Source organism: Cynocephalus volans, chromosome 16 (assembly GCF_027409185.1).
Source record: "Cynocephalus volans isolate mCynVol1 chromosome 16, mCynVol1.pri, whole genome shotgun sequence".
In the NCBI taxonomy this organism is placed as follows: Eukaryota; Metazoa; Chordata; class Mammalia; order Dermoptera; family Cynocephalidae; genus Cynocephalus; species Cynocephalus volans.
Window position 1 is genome coordinate 5,251,360 of NC_084475.1, and position 23,152 is coordinate 5,274,511.

At 40.4% G+C, this 23,152-nt stretch overlaps 1 protein-coding gene across 2 annotated transcripts in view; it reads right to left on the bottom strand.

Moving 5' to 3' along the window:
* Positions 1 to 22,803, bottom strand: part of DHX8 (DEAH-box helicase 8) — a 31,305-nt gene extending 8,502 nt beyond the window's left edge. For both annotated transcript variants that reach the window (XM_063080339.1, XM_063080338.1), the window contains exons 1-17: positions 22,610 to 22,803; positions 19,637 to 19,722; positions 18,999 to 19,071; positions 18,508 to 18,593; positions 17,231 to 17,340; positions 16,490 to 16,843; positions 16,055 to 16,199; positions 15,759 to 15,962; positions 14,556 to 14,643; positions 12,919 to 13,016; positions 10,001 to 10,148; positions 7,582 to 7,763; positions 6,386 to 6,580; positions 5,907 to 6,092; positions 5,574 to 5,784; positions 5,063 to 5,244; positions 2,798 to 2,938 (exon numbers count right to left, since the gene is read on the bottom strand). In XM_063080339.1, the coding sequence (XP_062936409.1) occupies positions 2,798 to 2,938; positions 5,063 to 5,244; positions 5,574 to 5,784; positions 5,907 to 6,092; positions 6,386 to 6,580; positions 7,582 to 7,763; positions 10,001 to 10,148; positions 12,919 to 13,016; positions 14,556 to 14,643; positions 15,759 to 15,962; positions 16,055 to 16,199; positions 16,490 to 16,843; positions 17,231 to 17,340; positions 18,508 to 18,593; positions 18,999 to 19,071; positions 19,637 to 19,722; positions 22,610 to 22,757 (2,637 nt within the window). In that variant the 5' untranslated portion in view covers positions 22,758 to 22,803. The remainder of the gene's footprint in view (positions 1 to 2,797; positions 2,939 to 5,062; positions 5,245 to 5,573; positions 5,785 to 5,906; positions 6,093 to 6,385; positions 6,581 to 7,581; positions 7,764 to 10,000; positions 10,149 to 12,918; positions 13,017 to 14,555; positions 14,644 to 15,758; positions 15,963 to 16,054; positions 16,200 to 16,489; positions 16,844 to 17,230; positions 17,341 to 18,507; positions 18,594 to 18,998; positions 19,072 to 19,636; positions 19,723 to 22,609) is intronic.
* Between the last annotated feature and the right edge of the window lie 349 nt (positions 22,804 to 23,152).

Genomic DNA, 23,152 nt, shown 5'->3' on the forward strand with positions numbered 1-23,152 from the left:
AACATCACTGAACAGTTTAGCCAGGAAATCTGTAAAAAGGGGGCACTTAGCAAGTGGCAATGCTAGAAACAAGGTTTATTTCACCTCCTTTAGGACCATTTCTAAGACTACCCATGCTCTTGTCATCCCCCTTCCATACTCAGTACTTCAGGGAAGCTTGTTCAAGGGAGAGGAGTAGGAGCAGGGTGAACGGAGGAAACATTATAGGGACCTCAGACACTTACCTTTGATATAGTGCAGCACAATCTAAAAGAGGAAACAAAACAAGACAACAAAGCACCATCCCCACAGTTAGGACCAAAAATGTAAGGGAACTGCACGAATTATGTTGATCATATCAATGATGACTGGGCAGCCATTTTAAAAATCAGGTTGGTGATGTTCAATGACAGAAGGAAATGTTCACTCACGTTAAGTGAAAAAAGCAAGTTACAAACAATGTAATATTAACGTCAACGCTGAATCCCAGAAATACGTATAATCAATTATGATTCAATGAAAAAAAAAATCCTAAAATGTTAACAGTGGCTAACTCCAATGGTAGGCTTACATATGATTTCTATATTCTTTAGACTTCATCTAATATTCAATATTGAACATGTATTATCTTAATAGTCAGGAAAATCAAATACCTATGCATATGCTGGGACTTCAAAAAGTTTGTGGAAAAATAGAATTAAAAAGTAATACAGGGGGGCTGGCCCGTGGCTCACTTGGGAGAGTGTGGTGCTGATAACACCAAGGCCCCGGGTTCAGATCCTATATAGGGATGGCCGGTTCGCTCACTGGTTGAGCGTGGTGCTGACAACACCAAGTCAAGGGTTTAGATCCCCTTACCGGTCATCTTTAAAAAAAAAAAAAAAAAAAAAAAAATACAAATCTTTTTGTGAACATTTTGAAGTACCTTCATACATAACTTGACTAACAAAATTGCAAGAATGAAAGACCAAACAAACAGGAAAAAGATTGTAAAGAAAAACACCAAAATAATTACAATGGCAGTACAAGGATTATGGGTAGTTAAAATTTTTTTCTTCTATTTTCCAAAAATAACGTAATAACTATTTCTGTACTTGGGGGGAAGGAGGCGCTAATTTTTTAATTTAAAAAAAATGTAGTTTAGCCATAGGTTGCTAGGAAGCAGTGAACTGCAATCTGAAGAGGGCCATTTTCTGATAAAACCATCTGTTGTTACAAATAGTACCAGGATTTACAAATTATGATGCCAGCTCCAAACCAAAGGATAGCGTACAAAAGGACAACTAACCACACAAATCTAGGCAGCAATCACACACAGTGGTGGGACTCCGTAACATTCTGTAGATGTCTCTCTCCAAATCAGGAAAGCCATGTGCGACTAATTTTTGGGTTACTGTGAGTCTAACACACCACCCTGAGAAGTGGTACAGAGCACACAAGCTAGACCCAGACTGTCTAGGTTCAAATCCTGCCTCCACCAACTGTGTGACATTAAGCAAGTCACTTAACCCCCCTGTGTCACAATCTCCTCATCTGTGAAATGAGGATAACATCTACCACACAGGATCAAAGTATGTAAAAGTACCTAGGACAGTGCCTGGCACTTGGTAAGTACTCTATAAGCATTAGTTATTACTTAAGTTTCAAAATGAAAATAGCTTTATGGTTTTCACAGACTATGAAGTAATGCATGCACACTGTAAAAGATTAAGACAGCATTTAAAAGTATAAAGAAAAAAAATGCATATCACCTATCAGCATCGGAACCAGCAGCATCACCCAGAAATAACCGCAGCTTACATTTAGGCTACATGCTTTCAGTCTCAGACACACCTTGCTCACATGCACTCTGCAGAAGTATACATTATTAAACAAGAATTTCATTATACTGTGTTCATGCTACTTTATAGCTCATTTTTTTCAAATGATTATTTTTTCAAATAATATATCACAGTTACATGCTTATGTCATTAATATAGATACACACCATGTTAATACCACATAACGTTCTATAGAATGGATATACCATATTTTACTAAACTATGTCTGTTTTGGAGTGCATTTAGAATTTTTCCAGGTTTCCCCTAATATAAACAATGCTTCAATGAACATCCTTTTCCAATACTTGTGGATATGTGTTCAATCTAACTTTCAAATACTTTCCTAGAAGTGAACAGATTAAAGAAATAAACTTTTAAATCTGGATACATTGTTGCCAAACTGCCATCAAAAAGGTGATCGGGTAACTCATTTTTTAATATAATTTAGGCAGGAAATTATTCCATAATTACTGAAGAAACATATAATCATCTTATAAATTATTAAAAGATACTAAGTACAGTACTTTATTTATTTTATTATTATTTTTTTTTTAAAGATGACTGGTAAGGGGATCTTAGCCCTTGACTTGGTGTTGTCAGCACCACGCTCTCCCAAGTGAGCAAACCGGCCATCCCTACATAGGGATCCGAATCTGTGGCCGTGGTGTTATCAGCACCACACTCTCCCAAGTGAGCCACGAGCTGGCCCTTAAGTACAGTACTTTAAAAATTATGTTCTTTCACCTAAACTGGGTAATATAGGGTGCTAGGATTCAAACATTTTTTAAAGTTCAAGTTTGATGGGTCATTTTAATGTTGAAACACCATTCTAAAGGTAAAAACAAACAACACAAAACCTTCCCTTATCCCACTAAAGCACTCTGTATCTTTAAAGTTCATCCTTGAAAACAATAAAGTTCTAAGTACAGAATCATAGAAAATTTCAGAAAAGCCCTCACCCAGATTTTCAGGGAAGCTGTTGATAGAAGCTGCCATACCTGAGAAATTGGTGTCACCACAAGCTGGTCGATCCCTGTCTTGGAATTGTAAACTTTCTGCTTCACGAATCCAGGGTCCACCACATAGTAGATGCCATCAATTGTCAGAGATGTCTCTGCAATGTTGGTGGCAATCACGACCTGCAGGCCAAAGGGACACAGCTGGAGTGAGCTATCCAGGCTCAGCACAGAGGTATGAAATACGGTTTCTAAACTCAGACATCTTCCCAAGGGAGTGTGCAGCTATCTCCCTCTCTACATGGTTAAAATGACACTAAATCCCAGCTCAACCTCCAATAGGAGGAAGGGGAGGTGCCTTCATCTTAAGGGTTAGGTTGGAAAGGGGGTGGTACCTGAGTAAGAAAAATCTAAGGCCAATCAAAGCCAATTTCATTTGGTGCAAATGGCTACATATCTCATTTGCTAGATCCACTGCTGATTACTACAATTTTAATTTTCTAGCACCCTGGGAAAGCAGAGATTTCCTGGCATTACATGTGCTAGTGCAAAATGAGATTTTTCTTTCCCCCACCGAGACATCTGGACTACAAAACAGGCTGTTCATATATGTGGAACAAGAGGGAGACCGTTTTTTTCCTGATCATAAAATGAACCATGAGGCGACAGAGGAATTCCGCGGTTTGTATGTGTGTACGGCAGTATATGTGGTTTAGAAGATTATTAGTCTCAGTTTGGCACTGCCACTGTTCTTCCACCCAAGTTTCAGCTAATAAAACACAACTGCTTGGAAAAATCATTGCTAGGAGGCACCAGGACATCTCAAATCATGCCAGCATCTTATTGTCCCCGAAAGGCTTCGACCTGCCCCACAGCTGCAGAAACTATGCTTTAACAGAAGTCCAGTCATGAGGAATAGAACAAAGGAGGAATCCACCATCTTTCCCCACAAACCTGCTGTTCTCCCATGTTTCCCTCCTCAGCAACCCCCATGTCTTGTCCATTCTAACTCTTCAATGTTATTAAAATCCATTTCTCTTCCACACAAAATCTTGTAAACAAATTTTCATAGTAGCATTACTTATGACAGCCCAATTTGGAAACAACCCAAATGTCTATCAATCAATGAATGGATAAACAAAATGTGGTACATCTATATAATATAATAGTATTTGGCAATAAAAAGAAATGAAGTATTGATACATACTACAATGTGCATAAACCTTGAAAACATGCTAAGTGAAAAAAGCCAGTCACAAAGGACATTTATGTGGTTTCATTTTTATGAAATGTCTAGAGTAAGCAAATCCAGAGAAATGGAAAGTATAGCTTAGTGGTTTCCAGGGGCTGACCAGAGGGGTGAATGGTGAGGTGACTGCTATAGGGTACACAGTTTCTTTTTGGGGTGATGAAATTGTTCTGAAATCAATTGTGGTGATGGTCACACAATGCTATGAATATACAGTTATGCACTGCATAACGATATTTCAGTCAATAATGGACCGCATATGCAATGATGATCCCATAAGATTATAATAGCTATACCACACAGCCTAAGTGTGTAGTAGCCTACACCACCTAAGTTTGTGTAAGCACACTCTAGAATGCTCACACCACAACAAAATCACCTAACGATGCATTAAGTGACACACGACTGTACTAAAAGCCACTGAATTGTATACTTAAAAAGGGTAAATTGTATGGTATGTAAATTATATCTCAATAAAGCTGTTTTTCAAAAAAAATGTCCACCCATCTCCTTTGCTGTTGTCTCATATGTACTCACACACTTGGCTCCAGCTACTAGACCTAGACAACTCTCTGAACTAGCCCCGCTCACTCACCTCCAGGCCATCACCACTGGATCTGTGTCCTCAGAATGCTCGTCCCCCTGCCCTTCACGAGTTCTTTAGGATTGGCTTAGATCTATCTCAGTCTTCCTCTAAGAAGACTGGGTTGGGTGCTCCCGCTCTGGCATTGAAAGCACCAGCAGTGTGTGTTCACACTGTGTGTTGCCGGCCTGTCTCCCTGTGGATGCCCCACAGCAGGAGGCTTGTCCTCACACTGCAGCCCAGGGTCTAGCCCAAAGTCTGGTAGACACTCAAAAAACATCTGTCCAGTGAATGAGGAGAGGAAGAGGAGCAGAAACCACATATAAGACCCTCATTCCTAAACAAACTGGTTGGGCCAGTTTCTAGAAGATAACAAATGAGACTTGCATTCACCTTCAGCAATCCCTATTGCGGCCAGCTGCACACACCACATGATTTTGGAGCACATGGGAGCTGCATTTCTGCCTAGTATTACCTTTCTGCTACCAGGTGGAGCTGGGTCAAAGATTCGGGTCTGCATCTCACTGGGAAGAGCAGAGTACACTGGGAGGATAATCAACTCTGGAACATCAGGTCCCAGGGATTTCATTCTTTCATAAAGGATCTCGCAAGCAGTATCGATCTCTTCCTGACCAGTCAAGAAGACCAGGATATCACCTATGAGAATGGAGCATTAATTTACTTCCTAACTATGTGTTCTATACAAAGACTACAGAAACATTAACAGACTTCCAAATAACAGAAAATACACATTCATATTCTGATCTCTAAATAAACCAAGAAGGTATATCTACCCATGTTTAAATAGGTGCATTTAAACCCTGCACACCATAATTTATATTTTTACTACCACCGTTTCAAACATGCAAGCCTGAGACTTACAGAGAGCCCAATATTTAAAAGGCATTTTTTAGAAGATTAGCAAAAAAAGATACTCTTATTAAGACTTTTGGCCTAATAGAAAAAAAAATGCTCTTTCCCCTTACCTGGTGGCTCTGTTAAATGAATCTGCATGACAGTGATCAGACTGGCATCCAGATAATCTGTCTCAGGTTCCTTTGTGTACAGTATTTCCACTGGATATGTTCGACCTGGGATGGTGAAGATGGGAGCTTCATAGAAGTACTGAGAAAATTTCACTGCATCCAAGGTGGCTGAAGTGACAATCAGCTTCATGTCCTGCCGTTTCTGAACTGTCTAAAGGGAAATGCAATGTGGTTTACCAAAAAGGGCCAACCAAAAAGGTACAGGTACTCAATTCCAATTCCCAGAATTCAGTTTTCAACAGACAGAAGGGTCACAAAAGAGTGCCTAGTTACCTTTTTCAACAATCCAAAAAGCACATCAGTGTGAATCGTCCTCTCGTGTGCCTCGTCCAACATGATGATCGCATACTGCGTGAGGTCAGGGTCAATCAGACACTCTCTGAGCAACATCCCGTCTGTCATGTACTTGATGACTGTTTCAGGGCTGGTGCAGTCCTCAAATCGAATGGTGTAGCCCACCTAAAGCAGAATAGAAGTGAAAAAACTAGGACACACACCTCTCCTTTTTGCAATCACCAAGCTAAATTTCTACCCAGACTATTACTCATAATCTCAATAGGTAAGAATTTAACAAAGACTTACAGTAATTTCCTCATAGTAAACTCTGCCTTCAACTTGACTCTGATGACAATGACAAACCCTCTCCCTTACGGGAGAAAAAAAGTAGTAGTATTCCCATTTTACAGATGAAGAGATCCAGGTCTTTGTATTTTTCTTCTGGCATTCCCAGAACAGCTTCACTATCCACTTACCTCTTGGCCTAAGCAACAACCAAACTCCTCCGACACTCTTTTGGCCACCGACATGGCTGCCACTCTTCTGGGCTGGGTACACCCAATCTTGCCCCTGGAAGTGTAACCTGCCTCTGCCAGGTACTGAGTGATCTGGGTTGTCTTCCCAGATCCTGTCTCTCCAATCACAATCAGGATCTGATTGTCATGGACAGCCTGAGAGCAACAGAATACAAATATATAAATAAATATATATATAAATATATAAATATGGTCATTAAAATTTGCCACACATTACTTTGGAGTGAAACAATTAATGCTTATGTTCTGTAACACTAATCGAGAAAAAGGGTCATACACACACAGATAAAGAATTCAAAAGTAAATTTAAAAAGATACATAAAAATTGTTCCCTTCCATGGCCACTTCCAAATCTCCAGTACTTCTCCCACAAAAGTTATCTTATTTCTTATTTCCAAAATTTGTAACAACAGAGGATTGCAATCAACCTACACGTCTAATAATACAGGACTAGTTAAATAAGCCAGAGTAGATCCACATAACAAAGTACTAAAATGGCATTCAAAAGAAAAAAAAATAAAAAAGGGCTAGCCTGTTAGCTTAGTTGGTTAGTATGGTGCTGATAACACCAAGGTCCAGGGTTTGAACTCTGTACCAGCCAGCAGAACACTGCCATATACAAACACACACAGAACACATACATGTGTGTATGCATACAGATACATTTATACTTGCTGATATAAATATACGATATTGTTGAAAGGATTCACTGAAAACTAGTAAACTAGTTGCCTCGAGAAAGGTTTGGGGGTCTTAAAACCAGAACTCCAGAATATGGAAATAAGTACTGAAGCAAAGTCCTTGCCTATCTATACGGATTCATTGGCCAAGTGTCCCCACTCTCAGCTACTGATCAGAGCTGTTGATCCATGCAATACAATACTCTATCCACCTGGAACAGCTCTACGGTCACCCAATCCAAAAAGATTTATTACCTCACAGGAAAAAAAATTTGCACACTAATATACCTTTTTTTAAAGGTACCTGGAAACATTTTCTGTTTTTTTCTTTATCCCTTTTGGAAGAACCACTTCAAATATGCACATACCTGTCCAGCTATTTCAATTTTAAAATCTCATCCTTCTTTAGAAAATACCCCTGCTCTTCCACCAATTTTTCATGAAAGGGCTTCTCACCTGGACCAGCTGCTCCTTCAGTTTGTAGATGGGCAGGCTCTCCCTCTGCTCAATGATTGACATCTGGGTCTTTTTTCCATAAGAAGCTTTGTTGCCCCCAAAGGCATGTTTCTTCCACTCGGGAATGTCATTGGGCATCATCCCAATACCCCTCATGTTAGCAGCAATCTGCCTACCTTCCGCTGCAAAGGAAAACAGGCAACTTAGTATTGTCCTCCAGATGTCCCCAGGGCAAAAAAAGGAAATGGCAGGTGGGCACCACGCATGTCTCAGTGCAGTCTGATCCTTGGCAAGGGCACTCAGAGAAACAAATTAATGTGAAGAAAAGAATACAGTCACCACAAAAATGATAAATTTTTGCGATGATGAATCTGCTAACTACACTGACTTGATCATTACTCATTGTATACAGGTATTGAAATATGGCTCTGTACCCCATAAATATGTACAATCAATACATTTCAATTAAAAAATAAATAAATTTCCTTAAATGAAAAAAAAAAAAAGAAAAGAATACAGAAGTGGCAGTAGGGGCAGGAGAGGGAAAGAGACCTTAATAAGTGGTGCTTCCCACCTGTGATGTCTCCTGATAGAAAAAAGGTTAGATCAGAGAAATGAAGATCTGATCATTTGACCCTAGGATTCTTTTTTTTTTTTAAATAACTGTGACACTGAGATGTAATTCATATCCCATGCCACCCTTTTCAAGTGTCCAACTCAGTGGTTTATTGTATATTCAAAATTGTGCAACCATCTTCACTACCTAATTTTAGAACATCTTTATTGCCCCCAAAACAAATCCCATACCTGTTAGTAGTCACTCTCCGTTCCCCTGGCAACCACTAATTTACTTTCTATCTCTGTGGGTTTATCTATTCTGGATATTTCATACAATATGTGCTCTTCTGTGTCTGGCTTCATTCACTCAGCTTAATGTTTTCAAGGTGAATCCTGAAATTACAGCTTGAGTAGGGAGCAAAAGAACGAGCAGAATTTTACTGCCTCTCTAGAATACGCAAATAGTTTATAAATTTGACAGCAAAAGACAGCTATGAAAATATACTTTAAGTCTACTAACTAAACAAGTGAGCTTTGGCAGAGGCCAAAGGTCATGGGGAGACTTTCCCTAAGGGTCGAAAAGGGAAATGGAAGGGGTTTTTTTTTAACAATAAATAAATATTTCCAACCTTCTATTGTTAATCTAATATTCTGAGTATCTATTACATGCAGCCAAACTGATATCCAAGCTCACACAATTCCCTAAATTCTCTCTCCAGCCCAGACCTCTCCTCTGAGCTCTTATACATACTAAGATGTCCTGTAGTTACTTCAGATTAAAGACCAGACCTGAATTCACAATCTTTCCCCACAAATCCATTTTTCCTCCAGTGTTCTCTATCTTAGAGGTACCATCACTGACTCTGGTGCTCACACCAGAAACCGAGAAGTCATCTTTGGTCACTCCTGCTCCCCCTGTCATTTCTCAAGTACAACGCTCCTCTCTGCTACCTCCATGTTCAAGCCAGCATCCTCTCACCTCTAGACTATATAAAAGCCTCCTAATTCATCTCATGTGTCTACTCCTGTGCCATCCAACACAGGGATGTAGGGCATCGAGTAATCCTTTAGAAATGCAACTCGGATCGTGCAACTCTCCTGCTTAGAACTTTTCAACATTTCACAGTGCACAATGCATTGAGCTCAGATTCCTAATGCGGTCTACAAAGCCCTGGCCTGCTACTCTGCCCATCGCTCTCTGTACTCCAGCCACACACTCCAGCCTCCTATCAGGTCCTCTTTCCCATCCTATGGCCCCAACACAGGCTACTCCTCAGCCTGTAATGCACTCTACAAACCCCATCCCATCCTCCTTTGACAGACTAGGTCCTATTTATCCTTCAGGTCTCAATTTTCCCAGTGAAGTGACCTACCATAGCCAATACTGATCATATACTACTGATCATAATTTAATTAATTAGTTCTTTGGTAATTATTTGATTAATATCCATCTTCCCCACAAAGCTGTCTCATGATAGTAGGGATCATGTCTGTTTAACTCACATCTGTATCCCCAGTTGCCTAATACAAATTAGTACATATTTGTTATGATTACATCTGGGAGTTAATATTTACTGTACAAAGTATATGAAAAAAAGTTTCAAAGCTAGATTATCTGCAGAATAAAAATTTTTAAGTTATTCTGAGGAAAAACTCAGCTACTCTAATGATTTGACCAGGGTTACTAAAACATTTTTGGTTTTAAACATCTGTTTAAAAAAACAAAAAACAAACAAACATGCTCTAACTGAAGTGAAAAATCAAGGTTAAATTTGCAGTGTATGCTGGCAGTGCCCCCTCCCTGTGTACTTGAGGGCTCAGATTTTTTAAGAAGTCCCACACACCCCTTTGAGGGTCCTACCATCAGGCAGAGGATCAACCCAGTGTTTGTTGAGTCCCATAGGAATAGAATCCATCTCGGCTTCCCGCTGGGCCTGCTTCAGTTCCCGCCTTTCTTTGGCCAAGGCACTCTGCATCATTGCTGCTTGGGAGAGGGAGCCATCTGGGTTCTAATGCAACAGAGGGAAAAGCATGTGTTAAATGTCCAGGAAATAAAACATAGATGTTAAACCACTGTAATCTAAAACATGAGACCATACCTAGAATAAAGTTCATGTCAATGTACCAGACTACATGAAAGAAATGGATAAACTGCAGCATAGTCAGATAAAGTGACCAAGGACAATGATAAATCACTGAAGGATTTGAGTTGTTTCACTTGAAGATGAGAACCCCAAGAGAGATAGGAATGAGGCTACCTTTAAATGTATGAAGGACATACAAGAAAGGGATAAGCCCAAGAACTAGAATTAAGACCAATGTGGACACCTCAGCGAGACAGATTTTAGCTCTGCCTAAAGACGAGCTAATGATCAGATCCATCTAAAGATGGAATGTGTCTCCTTAAGGGTGGTGAATTCCCTGTCAATAACAACGTCAAGCAGCTCTGAGATGACCACATGGGAAGAACACTGCAGAGGATATCATAGGTGGATTATAAGCATTATATGTGTGGCTGGGCTGGGAGATCTTTGAAATATTCTTTTTTACACCTAAATTTTATAACTATTATATGGATTTTGGTTTGCACTCTCCCCACAGCTCTGCCCTCCACAGCACCCAGTGCTATAGCTCTGTATGGGGGGCAGCCCCAATTGGTCAAGCAAGCCCTTCAAAATTGCTTTTGAGTCTGCAGGACAATGATTTCAGACTTCAAGAACCAGGCCAAAGGCAATGATGGTAGATCAAGCACTCCTGTTTGCCTCCACTTCCTCCCAAAACACACTAAATAAGCACAAAAGAATTAAACAGGCAAAGCAACAAAGCCAAGGTAATCTCCATTTGAAACAAAAATATCCTAGACCCTGGCTAACAGTCAATAATACCTTCTGTGGCTTGAGTTCTACTTACACAGATCTAATAACCTGACCTGTTCATTTAAGAAAAGAAGTCTACTACTACCCAAAGTAATCTAACAGATTCAATGCAATCTCTATCAAAACACCAGTAACATTCTTCACAGAAAAAGATAAAACAATTCTAAAATTTGTGTGGAACCACAAAAACCCCAAATAGCCAAAGCAAACCTGAGCAAATAGAACAAAGTTGGGGACATCACACTAAATGACTTCAAAATATACTACAAAGCTATAGTAACCAAAACATCATGAAACTTGCATAAAAACAGACACACAGACCAATGGAACAGAATAGAGAGCCCAGAAATAAAGCCACATTATTTATAGCCAACTGATTTTCAACAAAGGTGTCAAGAATATTCACTGGGTTGGGCTGGCCCGTGGCTCACTCGGGAGAGTGTGGTGCTGATAACACCAAAGCCACGGGTTCGGATCCTATATAGGGATGGCCGGTTCGCTCACTGGCTGAGCGTGGTGCTGACAACACCAAGCCAAGGGTTGAGATCCCCTTACCCGTCATCTTTTAAAAAAAAAGAATATTCACTGGGGAAAGGATAGTCTCTTCAAACAATGGTGTTAGGAAAATTTGATATCCATATGCAGAAGAATGAAACTAGAGCCCTATATCTCACCGTATACAAAAATCTACTCAAAATGGATTAAAGACTTAAACATAAGACATGGTACTATGAAACTACTAGAAGAAAAGATAGAGAAAATGGTTTAGGACATTGGTCTGTGCAAAGACTTTATACAGAAGACCTCAAAAGCACAGGCAACAAAAACGAAAATAGACAACTGAGATTATATCAAACTAATAAGCTTCTGCACGGCAAAGGAAACAATCAACAGAGTGAAGAGGCAACCTGCAGAATGGGAGAAAATATCTGCACACTATTTATTTGACAAGGGATCAATATTCAGAATATACAAGGAACTCAAACAACTCAAGAGCAAAAACCCAAATAATCTGATTTAAAAATGGGCAAATGAGCTGAATAGGCATTTCTCAAATGAAGACACACAGATGGCCAACAAGTGTATAAAAAATACTCAAATCACTAACCAGGGAAATGCAAATCAAAACCACAATGAGGTATCATCTCACTCCAGTTAGAATAGTCCTTATCGGAGAAAGGGGAACTCATACAATGTTGGTGGGAATGTAAATTAGTACAACCATTATGGAAAACAGTACGGAAGTACCTCAAAAAAACTAGAAACAGAACTACCATATGATCCAGCAATCCCACTAGTATATATCCAAAGGAAAGGAAATCAGCATATCGGAGAGATTCTTAAACTCCCATGTTTACTGCAGTACTATTCATAGAAGCCAAGACATGGAATCAACCTAAGTGTCTATCACAGATGAACGAATAAAGAAAATGTGCTATATATACACAATGGAGTACTATTCAGCCATAAAAAAGAATGAAATCCTGTCATTCGCAGCAACATGGATGGGCCTGAAGGACATTATGTTAAGTGAGATAAGCCAGGAGCAGAAAGAGAAACACTACATGTTCTCATTCATATGTGGAAGCTAAGAAAGTTGACTGCATAGAGGTCGAGAGTGGAATAGTGGTTACCAGAGGCTGGGAAGGGGAGGGGAGATGGGGGATAATGACAGGTTGGTTAATGGATACAAACTTGTAGACGGAAAGAAGGAATAGATCTAGTGTTCTATAGCACTGTAGGGTGACTAAAATTAACAATTTACTGTATACTTCAATTAGCTAAAAGAAGATTTTGAATGTTCCCAACACAAAGAAATGATAAATATTAGAGGTGAAAATAAATACTGTGAGGAAAAGAAGTCCACTTCACATTTACAGGTTGAAGTCCCAGCACTCCTCACCTTAACAATTTTAATGGGGCTCATGTCCATGCTTTGCTTGGTGTGCCCTCTCAGGAATGGAGGCTCTTCCTCAACCAGTTCAATCTCAAGGTCCTCATCTAAAAGTCCCCCGAAAAGAAGAATTAGCCAAAAACAAATGACCAATCATTTTCATTAAAACAATTAATTTCCTTGGACATATCAAAAATAGCTTCTCAGGTAAAAAGGAGAGCAATGCAAGTGAAACTCTAACCCAGGTGACTGTCCCCAATCCCCAGGTCCCCAGCCATTTCTAGGGCATTTGTGCTCCAGCCCAAGAACAGATTAGAGTTGCTTTCAAAAGAAGTTAAGCCTGTGGAAAAATGCTATTCTGACATCCTAACTGGTACTAAAGCATTTTCCATCCATCTTCATTATGCAGTATTCTTAATCCATAATAGACTGGCAAAACCAAAAAAAAATTAGTCGGACAACTGCGCAATACCAAATCTTGGCAAGGATGTAGAACAAAAGAAACTAACTTACACTTATGTAAGCTGGTACAAAAACTTTGGAAAACAATTTGGAACTGCCTGGTAAAGCTGAACACACACATTTCCTACTACCCAGTAATTCTTCTATGTATTTAGGAAAAAAAGGTCTTGCACATACACACTAAGAGACAAATGTAGGAATTTCATAATAGCATTATTCTTAAAGATTAACAAAAAAAACAGAAACCCATATGTCCACCAAAAGTAAAATGGATAACTTCCAGTAAATGTATATACTGAAACACTCTATAGCAATGAAAATGAATGAAATACAATTACAAATATCAACATAGATAAATATCAAAAGCATGATAATAGGTCCAAAAAAAAAAGCAAATGAATTAAGTTCAAAAACAGACTAACTAAACAATGTTTAGGGATAGATATTACATAGTAAAACTAAAGAAAAGCAAGGGAATGATTAACACAAAATTTAGGATGCGATTACCACTAGGAGGAAAGAGAAAGATCTAATCAGAGGGTGGCATGTAGTGACTTCAGAGAAGATGGTAAAGTTCTACTTCTTAAATTGGGTGCTGGGTATGTAGTTGCTCATTTTTTATTGTTATATAAATTTTATATGCTCTATTAAAGGATTTATTTCATAATTCAAAAGAAATCATTAATAGGGCTGAGTTAAAAGTTGTTTCCAGGGCAACTCAGAGATAATCTAGGTGGATCAAGGGTTTTCAGAATAATACTAAGAACATGAGATCAAATTCATTCTTAAAAATATAATTATAACTTTTTATATGCTGAAAACTCATTATAAGCAACAAGTATAATAATTCATCAATGCTTATCAGAAATGAACTTTCTTTACGGGGGCCGGCCCATGGCTCACTCGGGAGAGCGTGGTGCTGACAACCCAAGTCAAGGGTTAAGATCCCCTTACCGGTTATCTTTTTATTAAACAACAAAAAAACAAACAAACAAACAAAGAAATGAACTTTTTGCTTCCATCATGGAAAGACCCTTGTTCTTTGAGAGATGACTGGTGAGACCCAAAGAACAAATGATTAACAGCCACTGGGTTAAACTACAAACAAACCACCCCAGTCCGATGGCTCAACTTGACAATTATCCTCCCAATCCACATCCTGCTCAATCCAAATGGCTAGTTACCTTCTTCATCATCCACCTTAGGGAGAATGCCAGTCTCTTCATCAAAATCTGGAAACTCTTCTTTGGAAAGCACATTGGCAGCAATCATCTAGCCAAAGAACAAAAAGCAGCATTTGCAACCTGCTAGGATCGAAACTCTTCTTTTCCAGGAGAGTTAATTACAGAGGTTTCACGTAGGAAACCAAGAATTCTTTCCTCCTCTGACCCAGGACGTCAGGACCTCAAATGTCATATATCCCATCCCTAAGGACTTTACAATATGGTGCTGTAAAGCATGTGCTCAAGGGTGTCATCCCCAGGAAGGTACCTGGTACCACGTAACTACCTGCTCCTTTCCTTGTTTCTGTAGCTCTCTGCACATTCCTTATTATGTAATATGTAACCCTCCACAATTATTTGTTTAGCTCTACCTCCTCCACTGGACTTTGAGTTCCTCAAGGGTAGTGCTATGTCTTGAATGTTTGTCCCCTCCAAGGCTCATGTGGAAGCTTGATCCCCAATGTGGCAGTGTTGTGAGGTGGGACCTTTAGGAGGTGACTGTATTCTGAGGGCCCTGCCCTCATGAATGGATTAATCCATTAATGGGTTAGTCAATTAATGAATTATTATGGGAGTGGACTGGTGGCTTTACAAGGAGAGCAAGCTCTTGCTCAGCCTCGTGCCTCATGATACCCTGAGTCATCACAGGACTTGTAGAGTCCCCACCGAGAAGAAGACCCTCACCAGATGCACCCCATAATCTTGGATTTCTCAGCCTCTAAAACTCTAAAAAATAAATTCTGTGGTCTTATAAATTACCCAGTTTCAGGTATTCTATTAGAAGCAACTGAAAACTGACTAATACAGATAGGAACCATGATATATTTGTTTTTGTAGCCCTAGCATCTGCATGGTGCTTGACACACTGTGATTCTAACATTTACTGAAGAATGATAAAAACGATAACAAACACTTATGTAGCAATCACCATATGCCAGGCAGTAACCTAAGAGTTTCAACTCTATTGATTCGTTTACTCCTCACACCACCACCAATGGCCCTATTTTACAGATGAAGGCACTGAGGCACAAAGAGCTAGAGTAACTCGGCTCAGGATCACATAGTTACTAAGTGGCCAGAAGCCACCCAGGCTGTCGTGCTCCGCTCCTACCCACCATGCTACATGCTGAATGAAGATGTGGCCATGAAAGCTAAGAGCCCCACCTGTTTGATCTCCCACTTCTCTGGGTCAGAGATGCGGGTGAGGCGCTTGCGCTCCAGCGAGTCATCCTCTACTTCAGGGGCACTGACAAGGGAGAGGTGAGTGGGTCTGTCCGGATTACGCATTGAGGTCTCCTCGTTGGTCTCCCCAACAAGATTTCTTCGTCGATTTGGGTTTAGATCTTCTCCAGTCTCTTGATCCACATCCTAAGGCATAAGAACAAGGGCACTAGCTCACTTGCTGTCCTCTTACGTTCCCTTGCCATCAGATGTGGAAACAGACCAGACATCTCACCTACCTTCATGCTCAGGCTGGTCTTGGTCCCAGTGAAGGACAGCACTTTGACCTTGACCCTCTGGCCTTTGCTCACCACATCAGCCACATTGGCCACACGGCCTTCTCGCCGGAGCTCAGAGATATGTACCAGGCCTTCCCACCGCTTTCTGAGGGAGAGTCAGACACATCTGGAGCATGCCTAAAAATACCTTTCTCCAACCAATTTCTACCCTTGTTGGAACTAAACAAGAGAAAATGGACTTAAACTCAAGGCGGAAGAAGGAAAAAATGGCTCTGTAACATTTCCAAAAAAAAAAAAGGTCAGCTTCTAAGAACCTGGTAGAGCTGATTTGATTAAAGTGTCGTTAATCATAATAACTTTTTAGAATGTAAATACCCCCAGTGCTAAAAGAAATTCTGCCCATCACTGGTGTGAAAGAAGAGCGCCAGCCATTACCTTAATCCCTCCAGCTGTACAAAACATCCAAACTGCATGATGCTGGTAACTTTGCCATTGTAAATGTCCCCGATGGCAGGCTCTTCAGGGGGAGGGCGGTCCACATGCTTATCCCGCCATCTGTCCAGATTCCTTTCTCCATATTTGTCCCGGTCCTTCCGGTCTTTAGGAGGACTCTGACTCCTGCTCCTGGACCAATATCTAGACTTCCCTTTACTCCTTTCCTGGGTCCTGGAATGTGATCGAGAGCGGGATCGGTGTCTCCGCTTGTGGTCTCTATCTCGGTCTCGATCTCGTTCTCTATCTCGGTCTCGATCTCGGCTCCGACTCCGCTTCTTCTTCTTTGTCCTATCCCTAACAAACCAACAAGTACCTGTTTGAAAAAGAAACCAGCCCAATTTCATCCTTGCATCCCAAGTACCCAGCATAGTGCCATGCACATGGTAGGTGCCCACTAAGTGTTCAAATGAATTAGAGTTTCAAAAACTATGACACCTCTGCAGGCCAATAAAGGATCAGGTCATAAACATATTCTGCTTCTTTTAACCCCAATTTCCACCTTCTAAACATCTTAGCATTTGCTGCATACTCTTAGCAGGATGCAACAAAAATAGATCCGAGAATATGGTACATGGTCAGTCCAGATTCTGTAAACTCTCCCAAAATTTTGCTTGGCTGGTCCACAGACTTCAACTATAACAGTATCCTAAACTTCCAAAGGATAGGACACTAAGGACAAACCGGTGCTCAGTGTCTCTTTGCTTCTCCTGGCCTGCTGCGCTGGGCATTAAAGCTTCCAGTTCTTTCAGGACATCCACAGCAACTTTCACATCATCCTCGTCCAGCATTGTCTATGGGGGCAGAGGCCAGCAAAGTTAGGAGGAGAAAGGAAAAAAACACTCAAGAATCTTTGTATGCTTCAGGTACATCTACAAATCTGATAGTCCCTACATCACTAACCACTTATGTGAAGAAAGCAGAAGAGACAGACTTCTGACATGATTGGAGACAGAGGCAGAAGGAACGGGCAAAGGCTCTTGGGGATCATTTCTACATTTGGCAAATCTCCTTTGTCCTTAACATAATCCTATGGAAGGCAGTTAGACACTAATCATCCCTCCCATGAAAGCATGCAAGTGATGATCACTACTAGAAAACAGATGGTAACATTTTTAAAAAGCAACTCTCCCCTGTACTCCCTTCCCCCAGCTTTATTTTTTTGCATAGCCCTCATCATTATCCCGCTATGTTACACATTTATTTATTTATTTATTTATTGCCTGTCTCCTCCCTACTAGACTGTTTACATGTTTATTTCCTGCTCCCCACTCTGGCTTTAGCATGTAGTCTCCAAGAAGGTAGAAACTCTTGTCTGTTTTCTTTACTGTAACACCCCTGGTACTTAGAACAGTGCTTGGCATACAGTAAGTACTGGATAAATATTTGTTAAAATAAAATTTAAAAATCAAAACATTTCATGGGCCGGCCCGTGGCTCACTCGGGAGAGTGTGGTGCTGACAACACCAAGGCCGTGGGTTCGGATCCCATATAGGGATGGCTGGTTAGCTCATTGGGTGAGCGTGGTGCTGACAACACCAAGTCAAGGGTTAAGATCCCCTTACCAGTCATCTAAAAAAATAATAATAAATAAAATAAAATAAAATAAAAATAAAAACATTTCAAAAATTGGACCTTCTAACATGTAATGGAGCAAAAAAATCTAATTTCACACATGGAGCATCTGCTCCAGAACCGTAAGTTATTTCATGCCTATTTCATATTCCTAATCACTCCTTCCTGCAATTCCCAATCTCATTCCCCTTGAATATTATTCTCTAAACCCTTTAAGACTATTCTATACATACTACATGCTCAGTGACTGATCAAACACTTTCACTTTGAAAAACATATTACGATGAAGGCAAACTTAAAATAATAAAATTACTGAGACAAAGAAAAGAGGCTGGGGTGCAGGGGACACACAGTTAGAGCAGACATTCTCAAAACGGTATCAGTACCCGAACAGAAGGGTTGTCTGGTTGACAAAGGACTGGGAAGAGTTCCTTCAGTTTTTCTTTTTCAGTTTTGGGTTTAACAACTGGATCTTGTTTTATTAAAGAGCATGAAGGGATTAAAAGAAAAAAAGACATATTTAATATTTTTAATGATTCACAAAATAATTTCAACATCAGATTTGCATCCAACTGAAACAGTACATGGCATTTTGCTACATATTAATCATATACATTACTATAAAAGTAATTAAATTTTCTAAAAACATTGACTACAAAATCCTCAACAAACTACCTGGGAATGAAGCAGGGAAAGGGGTGCATAAGGACTCATTCAGTTATGTCTTATAATTTTAATTTTGTCTTAAGTCATTTGAAAAACTTTACTAGGACATTTACTTGCCCAGCAGCTGCTGAGAGGAAAACAAATGCAATGCACAGGATGCTCATAATCCAAACCATTCTGGAGGCTAAGCTCAGGTGGAAGCTCTGCTCACCTTTGCTAGTAGAAGGCTTTGCTGGAGGCCGCATGGTTTGTATGAGACGCAACAAGTTACTAATAAGAGAATCCTTTGAAAAGAAACATAGAACAAAAATTGTTAGCCCTTGGAACAGCGGTTAAATACATTCAGAAAAGGGAAAAGGCAAAAAACGTCTTTAAGGGATGGGTGCTTATGCACCTGAATTTAGCTAATTGGAACAAATGAGGCATAGAGTGTCAACCTGATGTAGCATGAACCTAGTATAGTAGCTTCAGAGAAAGCTGATATTCAAGACTCTTTGGGGGAAAAAGTTATTTAGCTCCCTGCAACCATTTTATTTCCCATGCTTTAGAACTACCTCCAAAACCTAGACTCTTGTTTCTGACTTTCTGATTCACAGAATAAGAATGTAAACACCCACAAAGATTTAAATAATGGTAGAAATCCTGCCCCGTTTTCCTAGAAAGATGTTACAGGAAATGCAGTTACATCACTACTGCTTAATGGCATGAAAACATTACACACTTAATGGTTTATTTGATTAGTATGTACAAACTGTCTCCTTCCTGTATCAAAATCCTATATTAAATCCTACCAAAATTTAAATTCAATAGTGACATTAAAATAAAACGGGGGTTTCTAGACATACATACCGTAAATTCTGCACCATTTTTGACCAGAGAAGTCTTGAAAGTATCAAAAGTTGTATTTTTCTCAGCAAGACTGATCACAAATTCAGCTGCAAATGAGAAAAGGAATTAAAACAAGAATGGAGACTTGAGCAAGAAAACAGTCTCAAGTACGTTGAAAACAAAACTAATTAGGGTATCCAAAGTTCATAAAAACCAAAGACCAGCATCCAGTAAGGGCAAAGAAAGAAAATTTAGACTGCCGAGATTCTCCATGTATGTTCTAGTGAATTATTACAAATGAAGATATTACTACAAAATGGCTCACCAGGCTCTTGAGTACATTTAAACTAGGAAGATCTATTTGCCCCAGATCATCATACCCTCTTCTCAGAAAACTATTAGCTGGGCACACTTCCACAGAGGTTCTAGAAGTGCCAGTGTACAAAAGCATGAGCCCATGCATACACACACGGACACACAGACACAAACAGTAGAATGCTTTCTACAGTTTCTGGAAGGACAGACCCAATCTATATTTGAAGGCCAGGCAGCTTCAGGGTGGTACCATCTCTAAGTGGATGAAAGACTCACTTGCCACCCAAATTTTTCTCCACAAACTTGTCTAGTTCTTAAAACTTCTAATGTTAAAGCTATTTATTAATTAAGAAACTCTCAGGAAAGAATTGCATTTTACTATAGACTGAGATAATAAGCCTCAAACTGTGAGTCCCACAAGAAATGTTGAATGATTTCAGTTGGATGCCAATACAAAATAAATAACATGGAAAATCGGATGACTAACTTATAAACTAGTACTACCATACACTTCCGTGCTGGAATTTGCCTTTGTCTTTTTGATGACCTTAAGTGAAAGCCAAATGCCATCAGGCTACATGGACATAGCTTATGCATAATAAAAAGTTAGTAACAACAATGTCAATGGTTAATACTATTTGAACATTACTATGTGCCAGGCAATATACTAAGTGCTTTACATGGGTTATCCTCACAACAACCCTCATAAGTAGGTGCTATTATTGCCCTGTTTTACAGATGAAGAGGTTGAAGGTTTGAGACAATGACCTACCCAATAATAATTGTGGAGCCGAAATTGGAACCCAAGCAATCTGACGTCAGAGGCCACATTCTTTAGAGAAAGGTGGAGGGAGAACTAAGTCTCATGGTGCTAGGCACGCCATGCTCAAAGCCTATCATAAGCAGTCAGCAGCATATTCACACTGCCAGCCATCGCTAATCAGGATTTTTTTAATTTTCAGAATTATATGGGGGCATCAATAAATTAATCGAACAATCAAAAATGGATTCATCCCCAAACCAGCCAGCTGCCAAAAAAAAACCCCAAAAAACCAAACAAAGAAAAAAAGAATTTGTAGTTAAAAACAAGCTCATTGTTGAAAACAGGAAAAATGACACTGATTTAAATGATAATCCATCAAGGTCAAAATCAAAAGAATCGGGTCTATAAATAAAGCATAAAAGAAGCAAAATAATACCCTTCTGTTATTAAACATAATTCTGGCAATTTAGTTCAACAAAACAACACTGTCTATCACACTAAATCGATGTTAGTATGGTTAATGTTGTTGGTTTTGTAACTCTGTATTTAACAGAAAGCATATTCGTGGTTTATTTGCAAATTAATTGGGATCGCTAGTTTTACAAGTATATAAACTAAAAGATTATGGAGCTTATACCTCGCTTTATTTTTGTACATAATGAGGTTAATATCAAAACAATTAAACACCGGAAGATCTCAATAACTTTTTGTTTCCTCTAAAAGGAGCCAAGGTATTAGCAGTTAAAACAAAACAGAGAAATGTAAGCTCCCTGGCAGCATAAATCTCTCTTACGAGTCCCCCAGCTCAATATTTGCTGAATGAAGAAAACATATTACCCAGAGAGCAAACTGACAAGATTATCACCTCACTACCAACTAAAAGGGAAGACTGAGGCAAACTGATACAAGACAGGCACATCTTAACTGGGAGGCAAAAGAAAAGCGAACTAAAACATACTGGCTGCAGGGCATCTTTCTAGGTGCTATATGGTAACCTTGTTTAGAAGATATTATTATTACACCTCACAGATGAGAAAAACAGCTTCAGAGAAGCTAAGTATTTTATCATACATCTAACCTCTCCAACCACTCCTGTCACATGCCCCTTCCCTTCCATCCCTCTAGTGGGTGACTTCACTTCATGTTTATTTAGAAAACAGCAGATGCAACTCTCTCACTTGTCTTCCTACCACCAATCTCTAAACCTACAACCAACCTACACTAATCATCTACACCTACAACCATATCCTCTGCCCTCCCTCCTGTTACAATGGATGAAGCATCCCTGTACCTATCAAAGGTCAATCCCTCCACTCCTGCCTTTGATCCCATCCATCCCCTCTCATCTTCATAAGGACTCCACCTGCCTATGGCCTTAGCTCTAGGACCCTGGCCTTTTTTAATTCCTCAGTTTGGGTTTCCCAGACGTAGTTTGTCCCAAAACGTGGTATTTGAGAGACACGATAGTATGAACAGTGAGGAACATAGTTAAAAGCACAGACGCTGATGACTATCTCCGGCGTGAAGGCCAAATAAGACAATGTAAATGAACAGGGGAGCATAATGTCTGGCACCCAGTGAGCACCCAATAAACGTCAGTCATTATCATCCTCATCGTGGTTGCTGCTATTGTTGTTAAAGTTATTTAATTATTTGGGGCTGGAGGGGGAGGGAATCAAGCATAGATGGCGGCCCCAGGCTTCACTGACAGCTCTGGGATATGGTTTGTAACAGCTCGGCCTGGAGGACTCTCAAGCAGAGGCCATGGCCGCAGGTTCCCTGGGCCCAGGTCTCTGTGACACAGAGAGAGAGGGAGACTGACTCACACGGACACACAGTCGGCCCATCAACCACCCTTCTCCTTCCGTCTCCCTCGGCCCCAAGCCCAGATGCCGCAGGGACCCTCCCGGGCTCACCTAGGTCCTTGTCGTTGATCCCCAAATGATTGTCCAGCTCGGTGCAAACTTTCGACACCAAAGACAGATACTCGAGTTTAGCGAGTTCTTCCGCGGGGCCTGGCTCCGACCCAGTTACGACCCCCGCCATAGCCACGGCCACAGCCATGGCTACAGCTTCCCCTTGACCTACTACTCCTCAATGCCGGCGCTCGGAGCTCCGGCCCGACTCCAGATTTCACTTCCGGGTCGGGGCACGTCCCTTTTGTTTACGGTAAATTGAAAACTAGGAACTCCTTACGTCGCAACTGGATGGATCATAGAGACCAAACAGGAAGTGCTTGAGGAAGGGACGGCAAGAGTGGGATACTCTGCACGCTGACTGGCGCCCTCTGTAGGCGAGAAAAATCTTCGCCCGCCCTGGGGCCCGTTCGCTCTAAGCGCTCTCCAGCCTTCCGTCAGCAGAGGGCGACCGTGGTCTGCGCAAGGAGCGACCGTGGTGCGCATGCGCCCCAGAAGCTTTGAAGAAAGGGACCTAAATGCAGGTCAAACTCAACCACGATC